Raw genomic sequence first — 15,972 nt, 5'->3', positions numbered from 1 at the left:
TCCTCTGAACCTAAATCCAATGGCAAAATCAGAGATGGCATCAGGTTGAAAAGCAGAGCAGGTTCTGAATTCTCCCCAAATCCGAGCATATTCAGGTTTGAGTTGCGGATCCTGGCCCCCTACTTGCTACGTGCGGAGGTCCTCTTCAGGATAAAGCAACGAGCCTTTCTGACCACTGAATGCTAATTAGGTAATTTTTCTTGCATAACCGGTAGCATCAGAAAGTACATCCAAGGGTAATTAGTTCACCTGTCTGATTATAACAGAGATGAGTTTGGCTCCATTGAGAATCAGCGCTTTGAGGAGCTTTCTAACTGTCTGCTGAACCTTTGCCCTGCTTCAATTTATACAAGATGTCATGAAGAGAAGAGCTGGACAGAAAAACCCCAAGCCCTGTGTGCGGGCAGGGGCCATGTAAAGAAGCAGCGAGCAAAATCCTCCCATCTAACAAGAGACCGGCGTACCTGTGATCCTGCGCGGTGTACTTCAGTAGCTCTGCGAGCTGCAGGGGGTATTTGCAGATCTTCTGCACTGGCGTCAGAAGGAAACCGTCTATGGCAATATCAATCATCTGCTGCAATAGACGACACGCTTCGAAGAAATGCTGGTACCTGCTATCTTTCATCAGCTTGGAAAGCTCCATGCATGCGTCCAAATGATTGTTACAGTACTCCGAATAGATCCAGAAGCCGTCTTGCTGTGAGAGGCAGGAGAAAAGGGATGGGCACAGAGGGGAGCGCGTCAGACAAGTGCTGCGAGCAGTCAACCACCCGACTCGCCAACAAGAACACACTACGACTAAACAAGACAGAATACCCCAAGCAGGAGGAGGAAGGACTGATCCTAGGGTACTTTTCCTGCTTGGAGGTGCTGCATGGTTGCTCTGGGGGAAAAGGGAGGCAGAGGGACACCTGCATACTGACACACTGCTGAGGTCTCTCTAGGTACAGGGCGTGTTAAAGCGAACCCCTGAGCAGTGCTGTGGGTGTTCTCGGTTTCAAATTGTGCAGTGGAATTTTCTTTATAAAAGCTATAGGGAGAACCACACGCAGCTCTGGCCTTTAGTAATACAAGATGACAACCCTGTTGTTTCCCTAAAAGATCATGAAGCACCTGGCAAGTGTTTAGGAGCTGGGTATATTTGAAATTCCCTTTACCAACAGGGAATCCACAGCATCCACCACTGTGTGGACTTCCCCAGGACCAGAGAGCCAGAAAACAGCAAAGACTGGAAAAACAAACACAGGGAAAAAAACCCCACTCACACGTGTGCCCACCCACCATTTGCACTGGTCTAACAAGCTTTTTTGTGGTAATTTTATTGGGATCTCCCTTTTTCTGCCTTCACGGACCACAGATGGGGCCATGGCAGTTCATCACCCTTAACTCAGGCTTGATTCCTGTGGGCCACATGAACAAGGCAGACAAAAGGTCCAAGAAAGATTACACTGGAAGGGAGCGACAGACACAAACTGACTGCCCAGTATTAAGACTGTAGTGGAGACAGCCCAGATATAAGACCAGGTGTTGCAGGGCAACAGCCTGAGATGCTACGTCAGGTTGTGGCTGATGCCTTACAAATTACAGAAAGGACAGATTCCTTTTTTAAAAAATACACTTGACCAGCAATTCTTATTTCTCAGTCCCATAAGGGCCCAAATAACCCGCCTTTCTGGGAACAGAGGAGCCTGGTTCCTTTCCCATCCCCACAGCTGACCAAGAGCCAAGTGGTGACACCTCTCTTCCTGAAGCAGATGAGGAACAAGATGCTTTGCAATCCGTGTAATGTCCTTAATTCCCTGATCCTCAGTTTCCCCAAATGGCTAAACAGTGATAATTTATTAGGAGTTTAGTAGGCAGCTTTCAGTCCCTATCTGATGACAGATAAGTGTCAGATATTCCTCCAAAAAATGGTAGTAATTCTTAGTGTTGTCATTATAAATGAATTGACAGCACAGCCTCAAGACATGAAATTTTAGCTCCTGATTCTCACCAAGATTTCCTACATCTTTTTAGCACAGAGGTGGAATATGATGCTGCTTTGGAAGCAAGCAGCAGAGATTGCAGGCTCTGATAAAAATGAGCAATGTTAACACCACCATGCAACCTCTCAAAAAGAAACTTGCTTTTCAATTGGAAGACCAATGATGCTTAAGAGATGCTGTGAACCTTTTTAGGGATGCCCCGCTGAAGTTTCATGGATGTCTATCAGAAATTTCTCTAATAAGAAGTGAATTGTTGCCAGCTCAGCCCTGACTGTAAGTAATGAGGTAACACAGTACAGGATTTGCATCCCGGGTTGGAGCACCTCATACGTAAGCTTTGATACAGCGCTTCATTCTCCCTAAAGGAAAGCCTAGAACTGCAGCTCTATAATTTTCTTGACATTTCCTGACATATTTACAACACTGGCCAATTTATCAGCTCCTGTAGTACATGGCTTATGTAACAGTACGATGGGATGGGCAAAAGCCTCCAGGACTGTATCAGCTAAAATGTCCCGTTCAGTGTGCACCGAGCGTGAGCGAGTATCTGCTGCCCTGCTGCCACCCGGGCAGCAAGAGGCTCAAGCTGGCACCTCCCCAGCCAGCCCGACAGCTCTGCAACTGAAGGGAAGGCAACTGAAGCTGCCTGGGTTTTTCATCCTTTGCAAGGGCATGTCGGTGCCACAGCGAACAGCCCAATACTCTATCAATTGCCCTCCTCTACTTTTTTTGTGTAATGCACAACTAAGGCCTCTTTTTACTTCTCTGGACTCTCTTACCTCTTCCAACCTTTTGGTTATCCATGACCTGATTAGGATGGCCTGTGAGTGGGTTTAAGTCATATTCTGAAGAGCAAAAGAACATGGGGAGTAGGTGAGGGACATCGCACCTACATAACGTGATTAAGGGTGGATGTGAAAAGGTGTTGGGATTCAAAGGTACTGGAGGGTTATCCAACTATATGCTTCACTTCAAATTCTCCCTTCTCTATGCCTCACGAAGTAAATGGATGGCCACAGAGTAGTCCCTGATAGGTAACTAGAACAGTATTGATGCACAAAAGTTATTCCGAGGGGTTCCTGCCTTCTGACTTTTTCTGCTACCCCCCTGCTGCCCCCAAGCCCCCAAACCAATCCCAAAACTCCCAAACAAAAATGCCAAATTAACTTACGTGTTCAAGGAAACATGGTCCAATTTCACTGAGATGGGGGTCCTCGTTGTTGTACTGTTTTTCCAAGTCCCGGACAAAAGCCATCTGAAATCTGTAGATATCTTCAATGTTACCAAAGATGATCTTTAGCTGTTCATCACTGAACATATCCCTCCTCTTCCGGCACTGCTTTAAGTAACCCTGTAAGGAGTAAGAAAGAACAATCCATAAAATAACCCAAACGCTTATACTGAGGCTGCTCCCAGATTATTCTTGAAGAAGGGAGTAAGTAAAAAATCCACTTATTACGACATGACGGTCTCCATCAACTCCTGTTTATGAATAAGCATACAATACGCAAAACACGTCTTGAAACACTACGAGTCCTTGTTTTTGACAGACAACATCTCATCTGCAACTGTTGTTCCCACTGCAACCTACAGCAGACCCACAGCACCGCCCTTGCTAAGGACATGCCGGACCCAGTCTGCACAGGGCTTCACAGACTGCATCGGGAGGTGCTGGAGACAGCGTGTGTACAGTGCGCTGGGAGGACAGTGCTGGGTTCTGCCTCGACGTCCCTCGGGATTTTGCATGAAGCAGTTTTGCAAATGGAAAGTTCCCCAGGAATCTCAACCAGTAGAGCCTGAAATGGCTCTGTCCCTGCCCGTGCAGCAGAGAACAGCAGAATTTGTCTGATTGCCCCAAAGCGGTCTGTTACAGTATTATATGCCTGTTCCTTCAAAAATCACTGCCTTGCAATGTCCAGGGTAGCTCCTGCAAACCTTGCTGCTTCCATGTCCTCTTCAGTGGCGCATGGCATTACAGAGAAAGCTGTGAGCGGCTGTTTGATCTGAAATCAGGCCCACTCTGATTTCTCCTTTTAGCCATGGCAATCAGGACAAGGAAGCTGATAATCATGCTGAGAAATACTCTATTAATGTGTGGTTGCATGCCCTTGGCCTAGGAAGAGGGTATGGAGGACGTAGCCATCCTAACCGTTTCAGCACCAAGTGGAATGCTGAAGGAAAACACTCTTGAAGCATTCCCTGACTTGGAAGGCAACGTGGTTTATCCTCCCCATTATTCATGTTCCTGAGTCTGAAACAAAAGTGGGAGGACTGTTGTCCAGTGAGTGCAATAATAAAAAGATCCTCCTCGCTTATTCTGCGTCTGCCCGTGGTACCCGTTGGTACTGAGCCTGAGCCTAGCTGGACATCATACGAACACAAATCGGTAGGCAAGCACTGCTCTGAAGGCCTCCTGACCTAAAGACCGAGTGGGTCGATACTCTGGCAAAAAGCGTAACACATCGAGTTCTGTCTGCCTCCCTGTTTTGCTGACCCTGCCTTATCCATGAACTCGCCATCCCGGTTCCGGCTGCACCACAAGGACTTCTTCAAACACACTTGCCTGAAGCACATGTGGTCCAGGGGACGGGGTGACACATGGAGGCTCTGGAAGCCTGGGCTGAATTTCTGGCTCTGCCACCGACCTGTGTGACATTGAGCAAACCACGTCATCCCCGCCGTGCTTCGCCTGTCTGGACGATTTAAACTAGGAACTTCGCAAGGCCAAGTATCAGGTGCTACGCTGGCCTGGTCTGGACTGCAGCCTCTTGACTGAAAAGAAGTAACACGGGGGTCATTGTGCGATGACTTTGCCTGCCTTTATTATACCGGAAGAGGAAAAAAAAAGAAGGGAAAAAATGCCAACAGCTCCAGTTGAATGGCTATATTTGGGAACTCTAGCTGCTTAGTCACACAGACGAACCGCCAGCTGGTGACACACAGCTGCTGGTCCACAATGCGAACTATTGGAACGCTGTAATAAACTGCCCTTCAGCCTCACCATGTGGTTCCTGGGGGGAGAACTTCAAAGAGATGAATGATAAATGCAACTTTGGCCGACCTGGCAAAGAACCAACGTCTGCGATGTCCAGCTTAGCTAGAAGGACGCCATTACCCTGAATTTGCTGGCTTTTTCAGCTGGGAAGCGTGGGTTATGGAATACATTCTGCATTTACTAAATCTAGGTCTCTCTTCTTCCAGGAGCTCCTTGATGACTCATTTCTCTGGGTTTCCCTCTCTCATTTTTCAAGGCCAGGAGGAATGGGAGCAGGCTGATTCCCACGTCGCAAGAGAGTTGCAGGGCAAATAAAAATTCAAATTAGCAAGGAATAATGCAGAATATATTTCCATACTGCTTTTCATGTTTACTTGCTGATCTCAGAGCAGCTTTCAAAAAAAAAAAAAAAAAAAGAAAAGAAAAGAGATGTGCACCTGCCCACAAGGCCAGGCTCTTTTCGACACTGGCTTTGATGCTAGCAGCGCCGAACGACTGCCGCAAGCCGTTTGTGTTAGAACCTTTGCCCCGCTGCACGCTGCAGGCTGCCTGCAAGCCAGCCTCCCCTCTCGCCTACTGTTCTGTGAAATCAGTCACTGGGTGATTTACGTGAACATCTTTCAGCCCTGGGGTTGCTATTGGCTGCGACTACCGTCTTGAATATTCCCTGTCCTCCCTGCGCTGGTTCATCACTTTGCCCGAGTCACGTGTTTCACAGAAGCTGAAGCAGCACATTTCTGTACAGGCACCTAAAAAACCATGGGGAAAATAAAAGAACACATGGAGTTCCCAAGCGTTATCCTCTCTCCAGCTTGTGCGTTTGGATGGTTGGTTTCCAGCACAAGCCAGCAAAGGGGAGACTGAAGATTTATATATACTACACATATTATATATATAAAATATAGATATATATAAATATGCAGCAAGAGCCAGCTAGAAGGCTGCTGCATAGTTTTTCCAGTAAATTTACTTCTGTTACATAAAACAATGTCATCTTCCTTCTGCTCATCCCGTCAGGTTTGCTCAGAGAAGGGATAGCTGACTGATGAGCAGATGTTGGAGAGTGTTTTCCTCAATGAATACCTAAAAATAGCTGTCAGACTGTCTCTCTTTAAAGTACTTTTCCATGTAGTCCCTGAAGTATAGGTCAAAGTTGGAAAGCACTTGCGGGAGGTTAAGTGCTAAGTTTTCTCCACCCCAGAGTGGGTTCAGAGACAGCCAGGAGAAGTGGCCGATCCATCCATCCTCCTTCTTGTCCGGCTGAGAGCAAGGTGAAGGAGAGAATGAGGAGATGATAGCCACAGGCACGATAGCAGGCTATAACTTCAAAGGCAGTTGTGATGATACCCCAGTTTCTTTCCATCTCCGAGCCAGTTTGGGGCCTGTCTACACTGCCCAGTAGACCATCCCTCAGACCGGACCAGCACCATTTGGACTATAAAAACACCTTTCTCTAGAGCAGTGTTTATAGCACCCAGGTGAGCGTTGCGCTGATATGCACGTATCAAGAATAAGCCCAAGAACAAAGTTGAGACGTTTGAATTGAAAAGGCAAACTAGAGCCTTGTCTGGTCCCAGGCAGTCAGGACTCTCAAGCACTTACTCAATTACTGGTCCACAGCAAGCATTGAATGTCAGGCACTGTGATTGCACCGGGGCCCACCTAAAATATAAAATAAGGCCCTGCAGGAACACAAGCCTGTTCCTCAAATGGGCAAGAAGCAGCCAGCTCCAAACCAGAAGAAGGTGTGCACAAGCAGGCTGTGAAAGACAGCTACAAATTGCACATTGGGGAATACCTATATAGTGTATATATACTCCCATTGATGCAAAGAGCTTTCTTCAGAGTTGCCGTTCAGTCTGGTGCCCATGGATAAGAAACTGTTCACACAAAGGGGCCAGCAGCTCCTCAGATGTGGTCCTCTGAAGGAGGGACACATTGCTGCCAAGAAGGTTTTATGCTGCTTCGCTCTGAGGCAGTACAAAAAAAGTGGGTTTTATCCATCTCTGAGAATGAGTGAGGCTAACGCCATCCAGACCACGTGAAAAGTTGTCCCATCAGCCCTGCACAACAGACTCAGCTTGACACCCTAAGATGCAATGGGGATGTTTTCCACGCGGCACTCAGAGCTGCCCTGGCACCAAAGCAAAGCTTAGGTGGAATCCAGTCAATATCATTAAAAAATAAATCCAAAGGGAAATTACTTGGAAAACAGCAAAACGCAGCACTGGAAGTTGGCTGGCCTTTCTAACCTCCCACCCCCAAATTACTCATAATACGGAGGTTTCCTTTGATCTCCCACATGCCTCACTGTTCCTGTCCAAGCTCTGTCACTTCTCCCTCGAACACCTCTTTAAATTTAGCCTTGTTCTCCTAATCCATATGCTGGTCCAAATCCTGCTCATTTCTCAAAGCACGGCACCCTGCTTTTCGTAGCCTTCCTGCGTCTCATTCTTCCACCTGCGCTCCCGCTCCAGCCACCTTCCTGGCCCTCTGCTCTCACGGAGGCAGCCGTCGCGACCGAGCGCCTCGGCTGCTCTGCCACTGGTGCCACGTCACGGACAGACCCTGCGCCCTCCGGCATCCCCCCAGGACCAAACCCCAGGTGGAGGGGCGTATCTTGTCATGCCTGGAGGTGATCACGCATATATGTGGTGCTTTACAGGACAGCGAGTGAGCAGCACTGCCTGCCAGTCAAGCTGGCTACGGCTACCCGTTACAAAAGCCTAGTTTTCAGTAGCTTATTATTTTTCTAAACTCTAATCGCTAAGCCTGAAATTCCTATTGCTGGATATTTTCTTAAGGCTAAATTATTTTTTCTTTCTTTCTGGTGACATGTCAGAATAATGATCCATCCACTCCTAATAATGCAGGCCAGGGAAAACTCCACATTTTACCTGTAATAAAAATCTTCACAAAACGGTTTCACCAAGCAGCAGCCAGTCCTTTATACTCTAAGCAAGGGCACAACAGCAGCAGTCATCAGGGCAGTATGGCTTTGCCGTGACGAGGAATTCCCCTCCAAGCCAGATGCTTCACGCAGGTCTTGGCTTGCGCAGGTAATTTTCATTCTGGTGCTGGCCAGCTTGTGAGCTCCTGACTTGGCAGGACTAGTGCCATGGGTATTATGAATAATAACATGGTGTATAATAACATAGTAGCAGGTAATAGAAATACATCCTGAAGCAGAAAAAGAGCAATTGGAGGGCTCTTAATCACCTAGCAGGGGCTACGGTCCTCTGATAACAACCCACCTGTTAAGGTGCCTCGCTGGTATTAGGATTTGTTATTTATTATAGCTCAGCAACAAGAGTATAACTACACACTGCTAAACTCAGTACTAAATCAGGTTCAGCCTTTGCCACCCAGCCAGGCCTCCTCCTTCATCCCCTCCAATACCTCATATCGCTGCCGTTTGTCCTGACACCGTAAAAGAAAGAGCAAAGGGAAAAGGGGAATTTGCCACTGTCAACAGCACTTCTGCACCTCATCAGCAGTTGTCTGGTGTCTACTCGTTCTTCGGCACAAATAACGCCTCTGTACAAATTCATCCAGTCGCGCTGGGAGCAGCTCAAGCCGGCCCGCGTCTCTCCATCTCCAGCCCCGCTCCTCTCATGCGCAAACAGAAACAGTCACGTCATGCTATGCCGAAACGCCTGGGATGACTGAGCTGTCTCCAAGCCTTCTCGAGGCAAATGGATTGCTCTGATTAAACTGAGCACAACGAGGCTCTCCCCAGCAAGGGGCAGCCCATCATTTTGCAGATAAGAATGCCATTTCAGTTCTCCTCCTTCTTTAAGAGGGGCAGCTGAATCACTTCCTGGTGCTCTACCTGGATTTATCCCCTCAATACCATTTTGCATCATACAGAGCAAGGCAAGAGCCTTCGAGATCTCTCTCATATCCAGCACATATCATTAGGTGCTGTAAATGAGCACTACCCCACAGATTTCACTGAAGCTATACCTATCTGTACCCTCCTGAGAATCTGATTTGGCAAAAGCATGGTGACATGGTTGAGAAATGCAAGTTAAGGTTTATTTAGTTTTTCAACAGAAAAGTACAAATGCAGAAGAAACAATATGTGGAAAAGTTCCTGCAGTTCTTCCCTTCTTCAATGCAAAGCCCTCTGACTGAAATAGCACAGCGAAATTAAGCTCATTTGTTTCCAAATTGAAATCCCAAGACTCTTCCATGTTTAAAAAGTGTCATAGATGCTTTTTGGATGGCTGTTTTGCCTTGTCAATAGAGAAGTAGCAAGTATGAGGGGAGGAAGACATTCTTCTAAGCAGAATTCACAAGGGGCTTCAGCACATTGACTCTGCAAAGACTGGGCACAGGCTCGCGAAATCCTAAACACTCAGAGGGATGAACTGAAAGCCACAGACTTTGATTTTAGTGCTAACAAACTTCTGCCTCTTAGCGACAAGTATATGCTCTACACACATCGCCCAAGCTGTCCTGCAACACTCTCCGGCGCAGCTATGCATTCTCCTTTCCAGACACCCAGTACCGCACGCACTGCACTTCGGGCTTCGCTTGTGGCACTAATTCTGTACGCTGCAGGGCAGTAAGGGGTTGTAGGGGTTAACTGTAACATAAAACAAACCAAGTTGAGGATGTCAGGGGTCAGTCACCAAAGTTCATTTGCTCGCCAGTTCCCTTACACTGGATAAACGTTAACACATTTCATTTCCCATGGTGAAAACACTTTGCTCTCAGTCTTACCATAGGAAAAGGCAAATGAGGGCCATCCTGAGCCAGGGGAAATTGTGAACCCAATGTAAAAGACACAGATGAAATGGGTAACTGATTGGTTTAATTACAACCTAATTTCCTCAATCACAAGTTCAAAAGTAGATGGCATTGGGTTTTAATTAAGAGGACTGCTTGAAGGATCTCAACCTCATCATTTTTTAGTCAGAGGTATGGGAAAAAGCTCAGAAAAATTGTACTTTTAGTTAATACAAACTAAAGGTAATTATCAGATCCCGCAGAAGATTCTCAGAAGTATCAATACTTATTGACAGATGCTGCTCCTCTATTAGACCAGTACTCAAAACACACAGCATCTTTTTCCCCCATCACCCAAGAACAAACCCAGTCCTGAGCTCTTCACAGCCCATCGCATGTCCTGCGGCAGTACCCCACCGTCACAACCTCCATGTACCTCGCAAATGTCCTTGAGGTGCTTGATGTAGTGGCGCTCCGTGCTCATGATTTCATTGATGACGTTGGCTCTCATCTGGTCTCGGTTCTGAACGGTCCTGCCGAGACAGAGGCAGTCGGCGCTTGGATCCAAATGGCCATTCTGCACATCGCTGGTTCCCTCCTCCACTCCATCTTCTTGGTTTACCCATAGCTGCGAGGACAAGAGGGAAGAGCAACAGGTTTATTCAGGAACACATCAGGAAGCCGACGAGTGAACCAGAATGGTTCCCCGCACACTGCCGAGCTCCTCTCCTAAGCAAAGGGATTTCAAGTGTTGACAGTTTCGATCCCAAATATAAAATAATCACGTGAAAGGGTACCTGGACTGTTGGATGCTGTCAAGTGCTCTGAACCAAGATGTAAATACATAAACCAGACCAACCTAAAGAAAACTGCAGTTACTAGTGTGAAGCACTGCTCGTCCCAGTTCCCGCACACCATCAGCTGGGGTCTGTCCCAACAGGAAGAAACCTCTGGGAGGAGAGATAAGCCCTTTACAGGTGACTGATTTAGGAAAGTCAAGATACATCTGGTTCAGAAGCCTGAATGAATGTGAACATCAGCCCAGTTGGCGCTGAGTTTTCCGCTGAGTTTTCCCTAAACTTTCCAGGCCAGGATTTGTGAATGAGCATTGATTTTCATTTCACAGGAGCTTTCCTCATCATTTCACATGAAGAGCCTTTCTCGCTCCGGCAAATGCCCTATCTCAGCATCCTAAGATCGTGATCCCTAAACCGCACTGAGATCAGACCGGCTGAATAAGTCTCCTAAAACCTGGGGGGGCTGAGGGCAGCTTTGGACGGGGTACCAAGCAGCCCTGAGCATTGAATACTCTAAATTGGAACAAATTGCAAAAAGCAATGAAAAAGGATCGCTGCATTTTCAGCACACTGAATTTTCCTTCCACCATCAAATAAAAAACATACATTGACCTCGCAAACGAAAAGATAACGCTGCCTCCTGTCTCCGTGTCCCTGAACAAGGCTGTGCTCTGCACGCGACATACGGATCAAGTGCCTTCTTTTGCTACCTTTTTCCCATAATAAAACCTGCTTAAAATAGCTATAATCGACTCAAATTGGGCTCAGCCTAGTTTGTAAATTAACATTAAATAAAGCTTGAACCAGACAGAAATACTGCTATCGTACACAGATCACCTAAGTTGTTACGTAAATGAAGCAACTTTTCTCCTCAGCATTTAAAGCCCCAGATACTGGAGACTTTCAAACATAAAAATACATCTACCTATAAACAGTAAAGCTGTCCACACAAACAGCGTGGCGTATGGAAAACAAACTGCATCGTTAACCTGATCTTTCAGTCGTCTTTTCAGTGTTAATCGTTTTAAATACTTTCCCATTATTTAGCTTAAGTTCAGTTTTAAACAGATTTTATAGGGCTGAGTTCCTGTAAATTAGTAAAGTAAAAAACCTAAACCTGCCCATGCTCTTTCTCTGCTTTCCTAACCAATACTGTGTTTTGCTAAACCACTTCTTACAGCTCCCACGTTTTGTCATCCTACAGCAAGTTATAAAGGCCAAGAAGCCAAGATTTTTCAAGAAAACCCATCTCTTCTCTAGCAGAATGACGCTGCAAACTTAGGGGATTAAAAAAGCCGCAAAGCAATAAAAAGATGGACTTTTCACCCTGCCCACGACTGCGCCCTGTGTCCGGGACCTAGCAGGGACTTCAGAGGACAGCGTGTGGGGCAGCAATGGCTGTTTAAATGACAAGACAAGTCAAAGTCCTCTTTGCCGGCAGTGGGGCAGGACCCACAGGGGACATCGACCCCATGCTGAGCGTTGCAGAGAGCTGCTGACCCCAGGCTGTGCTCACGCCGTGTCCCGGCAGCGCCAGGCACCCTTCCGGGCAGGAAACCCGGTGCAGACCGTTCGCCTGGAAGAGCGAGGGGCAGAGCCAGGATGGACCCGGGCGTCCTGCCTGCTCTGCCCACGCCATCTCCTGCCTGTGCCCGACCCCGCGTTGCCAACATGGGGCCTCCTTTTGCGCATCAGGAGACCAGAGCGACGCGCCAAAGCCTGCCAAGGAGGTGAAATAACCCCTCCTGCCACCTCAGCGCTGCTCCCGTTACACGAAGGAGCCAAACTCGAAGCACAAAGGCTTCGTAACCTTTCCCCAAGACAGCGCAGCCGGGAGTCAATTTAACGTCTTAGGTGACAGAGCAGAAGTGAAACCCGGCGAATGCGGCTGTCGGCTCTCGTTCCTTACGTCGTGATGCGCTCCAGGGGCAAGGGGTGCGGCCGCGCGGTCCTGCGGCACTGGCAGCACCCAGGGCGGCTCGGCTGCGGTCAAAGCAGGGCTGGTCCTCAGGACGAGCAGCCCTGGGTGCTGCAGCACTGACCCCAGCCAGGTCCAGCTATGCCAGTTCGGACAACAATTTGTTTCATTTAAAAAATAAAGCAGGAAAGAGCTAATCATAGTAATGGAGGGTGAGGGCAAGCCTGAAAGCATGAATCCTAGAAGAGTTTTGAAACTCTAAGGCAAACAGCAAGCTTGCGAACTTTCATGATTTCTGAAAACCTCAGAATTTGGTCTGCCTTTTGTGCGCTGCAGGAACACTCCCTACTTCCACATCTGGGAATCTCAGGAGTCCTGCTTTATTCCTTAATGAAATTTTTGCTCCTTCCTGCAGCATTCATGTTCCCAAAAGGAAAAAAATTACAGTTCTAGTCTAGATGACTTCTGCTTTAGATTAAAAACAAATACAACAACTTTATCGGTAACAGAGGAAGCCGAATGGGCCTTCCACCCCGTGCTCTCCAGCCTCAACTGCTGAAAGGACTAATCCCACTGCGCCGTTCAAACACTCCTGCTTTCTGCCTTAAACTCTAAATTTCTCCGTAATTCAAGCGAGGATCATTCTTCCAGGGATCTTTTGAAGTTTGGACCATGACTTACAAAAGATGAGGTACCTTGGCAGCTCTGCTGCTGACCTTGGGCCAACCACTTAAACTGGTGGAGGCTTTCCCCATCTACAAAAAGGGATAATCTACCTTACCAATGCGATTTTTCATGAATATTTTTGAGGTTGACAGATGTTGAAACGGAGGGCACGGAAAAGCTCGTACATACTTCGAAATATAGGCTTAAATGCATCACTGAGGGCTGACCACACTCTTGTACTCATCTGTGAGCAACAATCGGGCTAGACGGACCTTTGGTCTGATGCAGCATGGCTGGTTTTGTAACTTCAGCTCTCAAACCCTCTTGGGCTGTGCCTGCTGCGCCGGCGCAAGGGAAGGTCGCACCGAAAGCGTTAATTGTGTCCTCTGACCCAACACCCCCCCAAGCCAGCTCCTCTCCGCTTCACTGACCTGCTCGCTCAAACCGCGAGGATGCCGTGCTGCAGGCAACCGTAAGGTGGAAGAGGCAAACTGGGAGGGGCACTGTTTTTTCCCCAGTAACTTATTAAATGTCATATTTAGTCGATTTAGACAATGCTGCAAAGGTTCCTAGTTTAGCCCAGGCCACAGTCGCCTGTAAGTAGGGTGCTCGCTACGTTTTAGACACACACGATTCTCTCAAAAATGCTCTCCTGCCCGAAATGCCTGACCTCGGATAACAGCTGAGACGCCACTAACGGAAAAAGGGCTCCCCCTTCCCCAGCTTCTCCAACATGCACTGGACACAAGTGCACAGACGTACCTCCCTCTCAGTGCAAATACCTCTTTTTTTACAAAAGAAACGTCAAAACTCTAGTTTTCTCCCAGTTTCACCTCATCTCCCCAATCTTCCCTGCTCAGGAGGTGGCTACCAGCCCTGTGAAGCTCCCGTGGGGCTCCTCACCGAGCAGAGATGGGACTGGGGTTCCCTGGCAGTCCGTCAGCTCTGCTGCTCACTTGGGTTTCAAGAAGTGTCTCTAAGGTCCTGTCCTGTCCTCCTCAGCAACTCGGGGCTGTGGCTTGGCACCGACGGCGGTCTGGGATACCAGCCTGAACTACTGCATCCAATCCCACTTTTTTTTTTTTTTAAGAGTAAATGATAACAGCTGTTCAGCAATCAACAACCCTACAATAATAAATCAGCCTTCAGTGCCTTTTTAAACACCTCTAGAATGCAAAAAAGCGTGGGCTCTGAAATAATACGGCACTGTGTGCGTCTCGCCCACACCATTAAAAAGGTCCAGCATGCCAAACAAGGATGCCTGCCTTAAGAACTATTTCAAATGCTTTATATTAGAGAATTAATTAAAAGAAGCCAAGAAAAACTATAGGAAGAAAAAATGCAAGTTACATAATTCTAGACCTAAGTCACACTGAAAGGCCACCCTACATGTGGAGAAGAACAGGCTTATCATGAGGCTCATAGTCCTTCTTGAAAATTCAACCCTAATTAGAAAGTCATGACCAGCTCCTGCAGAACATAATAATTTGCAGAGGCAGATAGAAGTAAAACAGTCAAATAAAAAAAGCCCCTTTTGCCTAAAGACCCAGTTCTGGGAGCCAGAGCATGCCGATCATTTCGTTGTGCTAGTTAATATTATATGTGATTTATATAAAATCTGTAGAAATGCGATGTATCAATTTGCAGCTATACCCAAATGGCACATAAAATCACCAAATGGCACCGTTCCAACATTAGCTGACCTGTAATTATTATATATTTAGACTGCTGAATGCATACACTGTATAGAGAGGGCATTTTACTTGAATAGGCACTGAGGGCCGATAGTCTCATAATAACCAGAAAGCAGGATAAAACAAACATTTTACCAGCCATCTGGATTATTAATCTCCTTCCACTGGATATTCACAAGGACAAAACTAGCAGATAATGTGCCATCCTGGATTCTAGCTCACAATTAAATAATGTGGCAGACTAACGATACAGGCAGATCCTTCCAGAGAGCTGTTGCCATTCCACTGAATCTCTGCTCACCAGTGACTTTACAACAAATACCAGCGTGCGCAGCCCGACCTTCACCAAGATCCGGTACCCGACGGTGGTATCGCAGCGTCACTAGCCCTGCAACAACTGCAAGGGAGCGTAGGAGACTCCAACAACCCCACAGAAATCAGCTGCAGCACAGAGCCTCGGGACTATTTTACCCACCTCGCCACGCTGCCCCGCTCAGCAGAGCTGCTCCGTGAGCCGCCGGGTTTGCCCCCTCTCCCTTCTTCTGTAAGCTGGTGGTTAGCTAGTGCTGTGCCCTGGCTTTCAGCCGCACGCGCTGTATTATATGCACGCTCTGCTGGACTCCACACTGGATTAAAAAGATCACTTGCTTATTTGCAATAAAGTAGGGCTTATGGTGCAGAGCTTTGCATAAGTAAAACAACATCAGTCTCTGCAAGTCAATCCAGTGATCCGGGCACAGCCGCTCTCTCCCTTCTTCCTCAGGAGGAAGCACAGACTGCCCTGGGCTCTACAAATGCCCAGGAGCAGATGCTTCTCCCCTCCCTGCCTTCGGAGAGGAGGCGAGGACCTGGCAGGCGCAGGGATGCTGCCTGTCCCCGCAGCAGCCGCCCCCGCCAGCCCCAGCCTCCCTGCCCTTCTGCAGCACAGGGCAAACGTGGGACTGTGGTTGGGATGCTGTTTGCTGGGAAACACAGACCATCGCCTCCCTGTATCCTCTTCCAGGATGAGGAATAGGACATCTAGCAGTAGAAGCAAAGTCAGTTGAAGCAAGTTGTTTTTCCCTCCTGTGGTCCTACCACTGTTTTCTCACACAGCCTGAATTTTTCCTTCTGTAATCTGGCTCCAGCCTCACCATCCTTCACTTCCTTCCAGGTCACAGGCTCTTCGATACCTTCTCTTTTC

At 47.6% G+C, this 15,972-nt stretch overlaps 1 protein-coding gene across 1 annotated transcript in view; it reads right to left on the bottom strand.

Annotated features, from left to right (window-relative positions):
- Positions 1-464: 464 nt before the first annotated feature.
- LOC104620232 (rho guanine nucleotide exchange factor 9) overlaps positions 465-15,972 on the bottom strand; it is a gene marked incomplete at both ends in the record, with an annotated part of 21,810 nt that continues 6,302 nt past the window's right edge. The window contains 3 exons of the mRNA XM_010286385.1: positions 465-697; positions 3,157-3,336; positions 10,151-10,342. Of these exons, the coding sequence (XP_010284687.1) occupies positions 465-697; positions 3,157-3,336; positions 10,151-10,342 (605 nt within the window). The remainder of the gene's footprint in view (positions 698-3,156; positions 3,337-10,150; positions 10,343-15,972) is intronic.

This window comes from Phaethon lepturus, unplaced genomic scaffold (genome assembly GCF_000687285.1).
Source record: "Phaethon lepturus isolate BGI_N335 unplaced genomic scaffold, ASM68728v1 scaffold15334, whole genome shotgun sequence".
NCBI classification, from domain to species: domain Eukaryota; kingdom Metazoa; phylum Chordata; class Aves; order Phaethontiformes; family Phaethontidae; genus Phaethon; species Phaethon lepturus.
The sequence above is the reverse complement of the archived record's forward strand: the minus strand, read 5'-3'. Positions and strand labels throughout refer to the sequence as shown.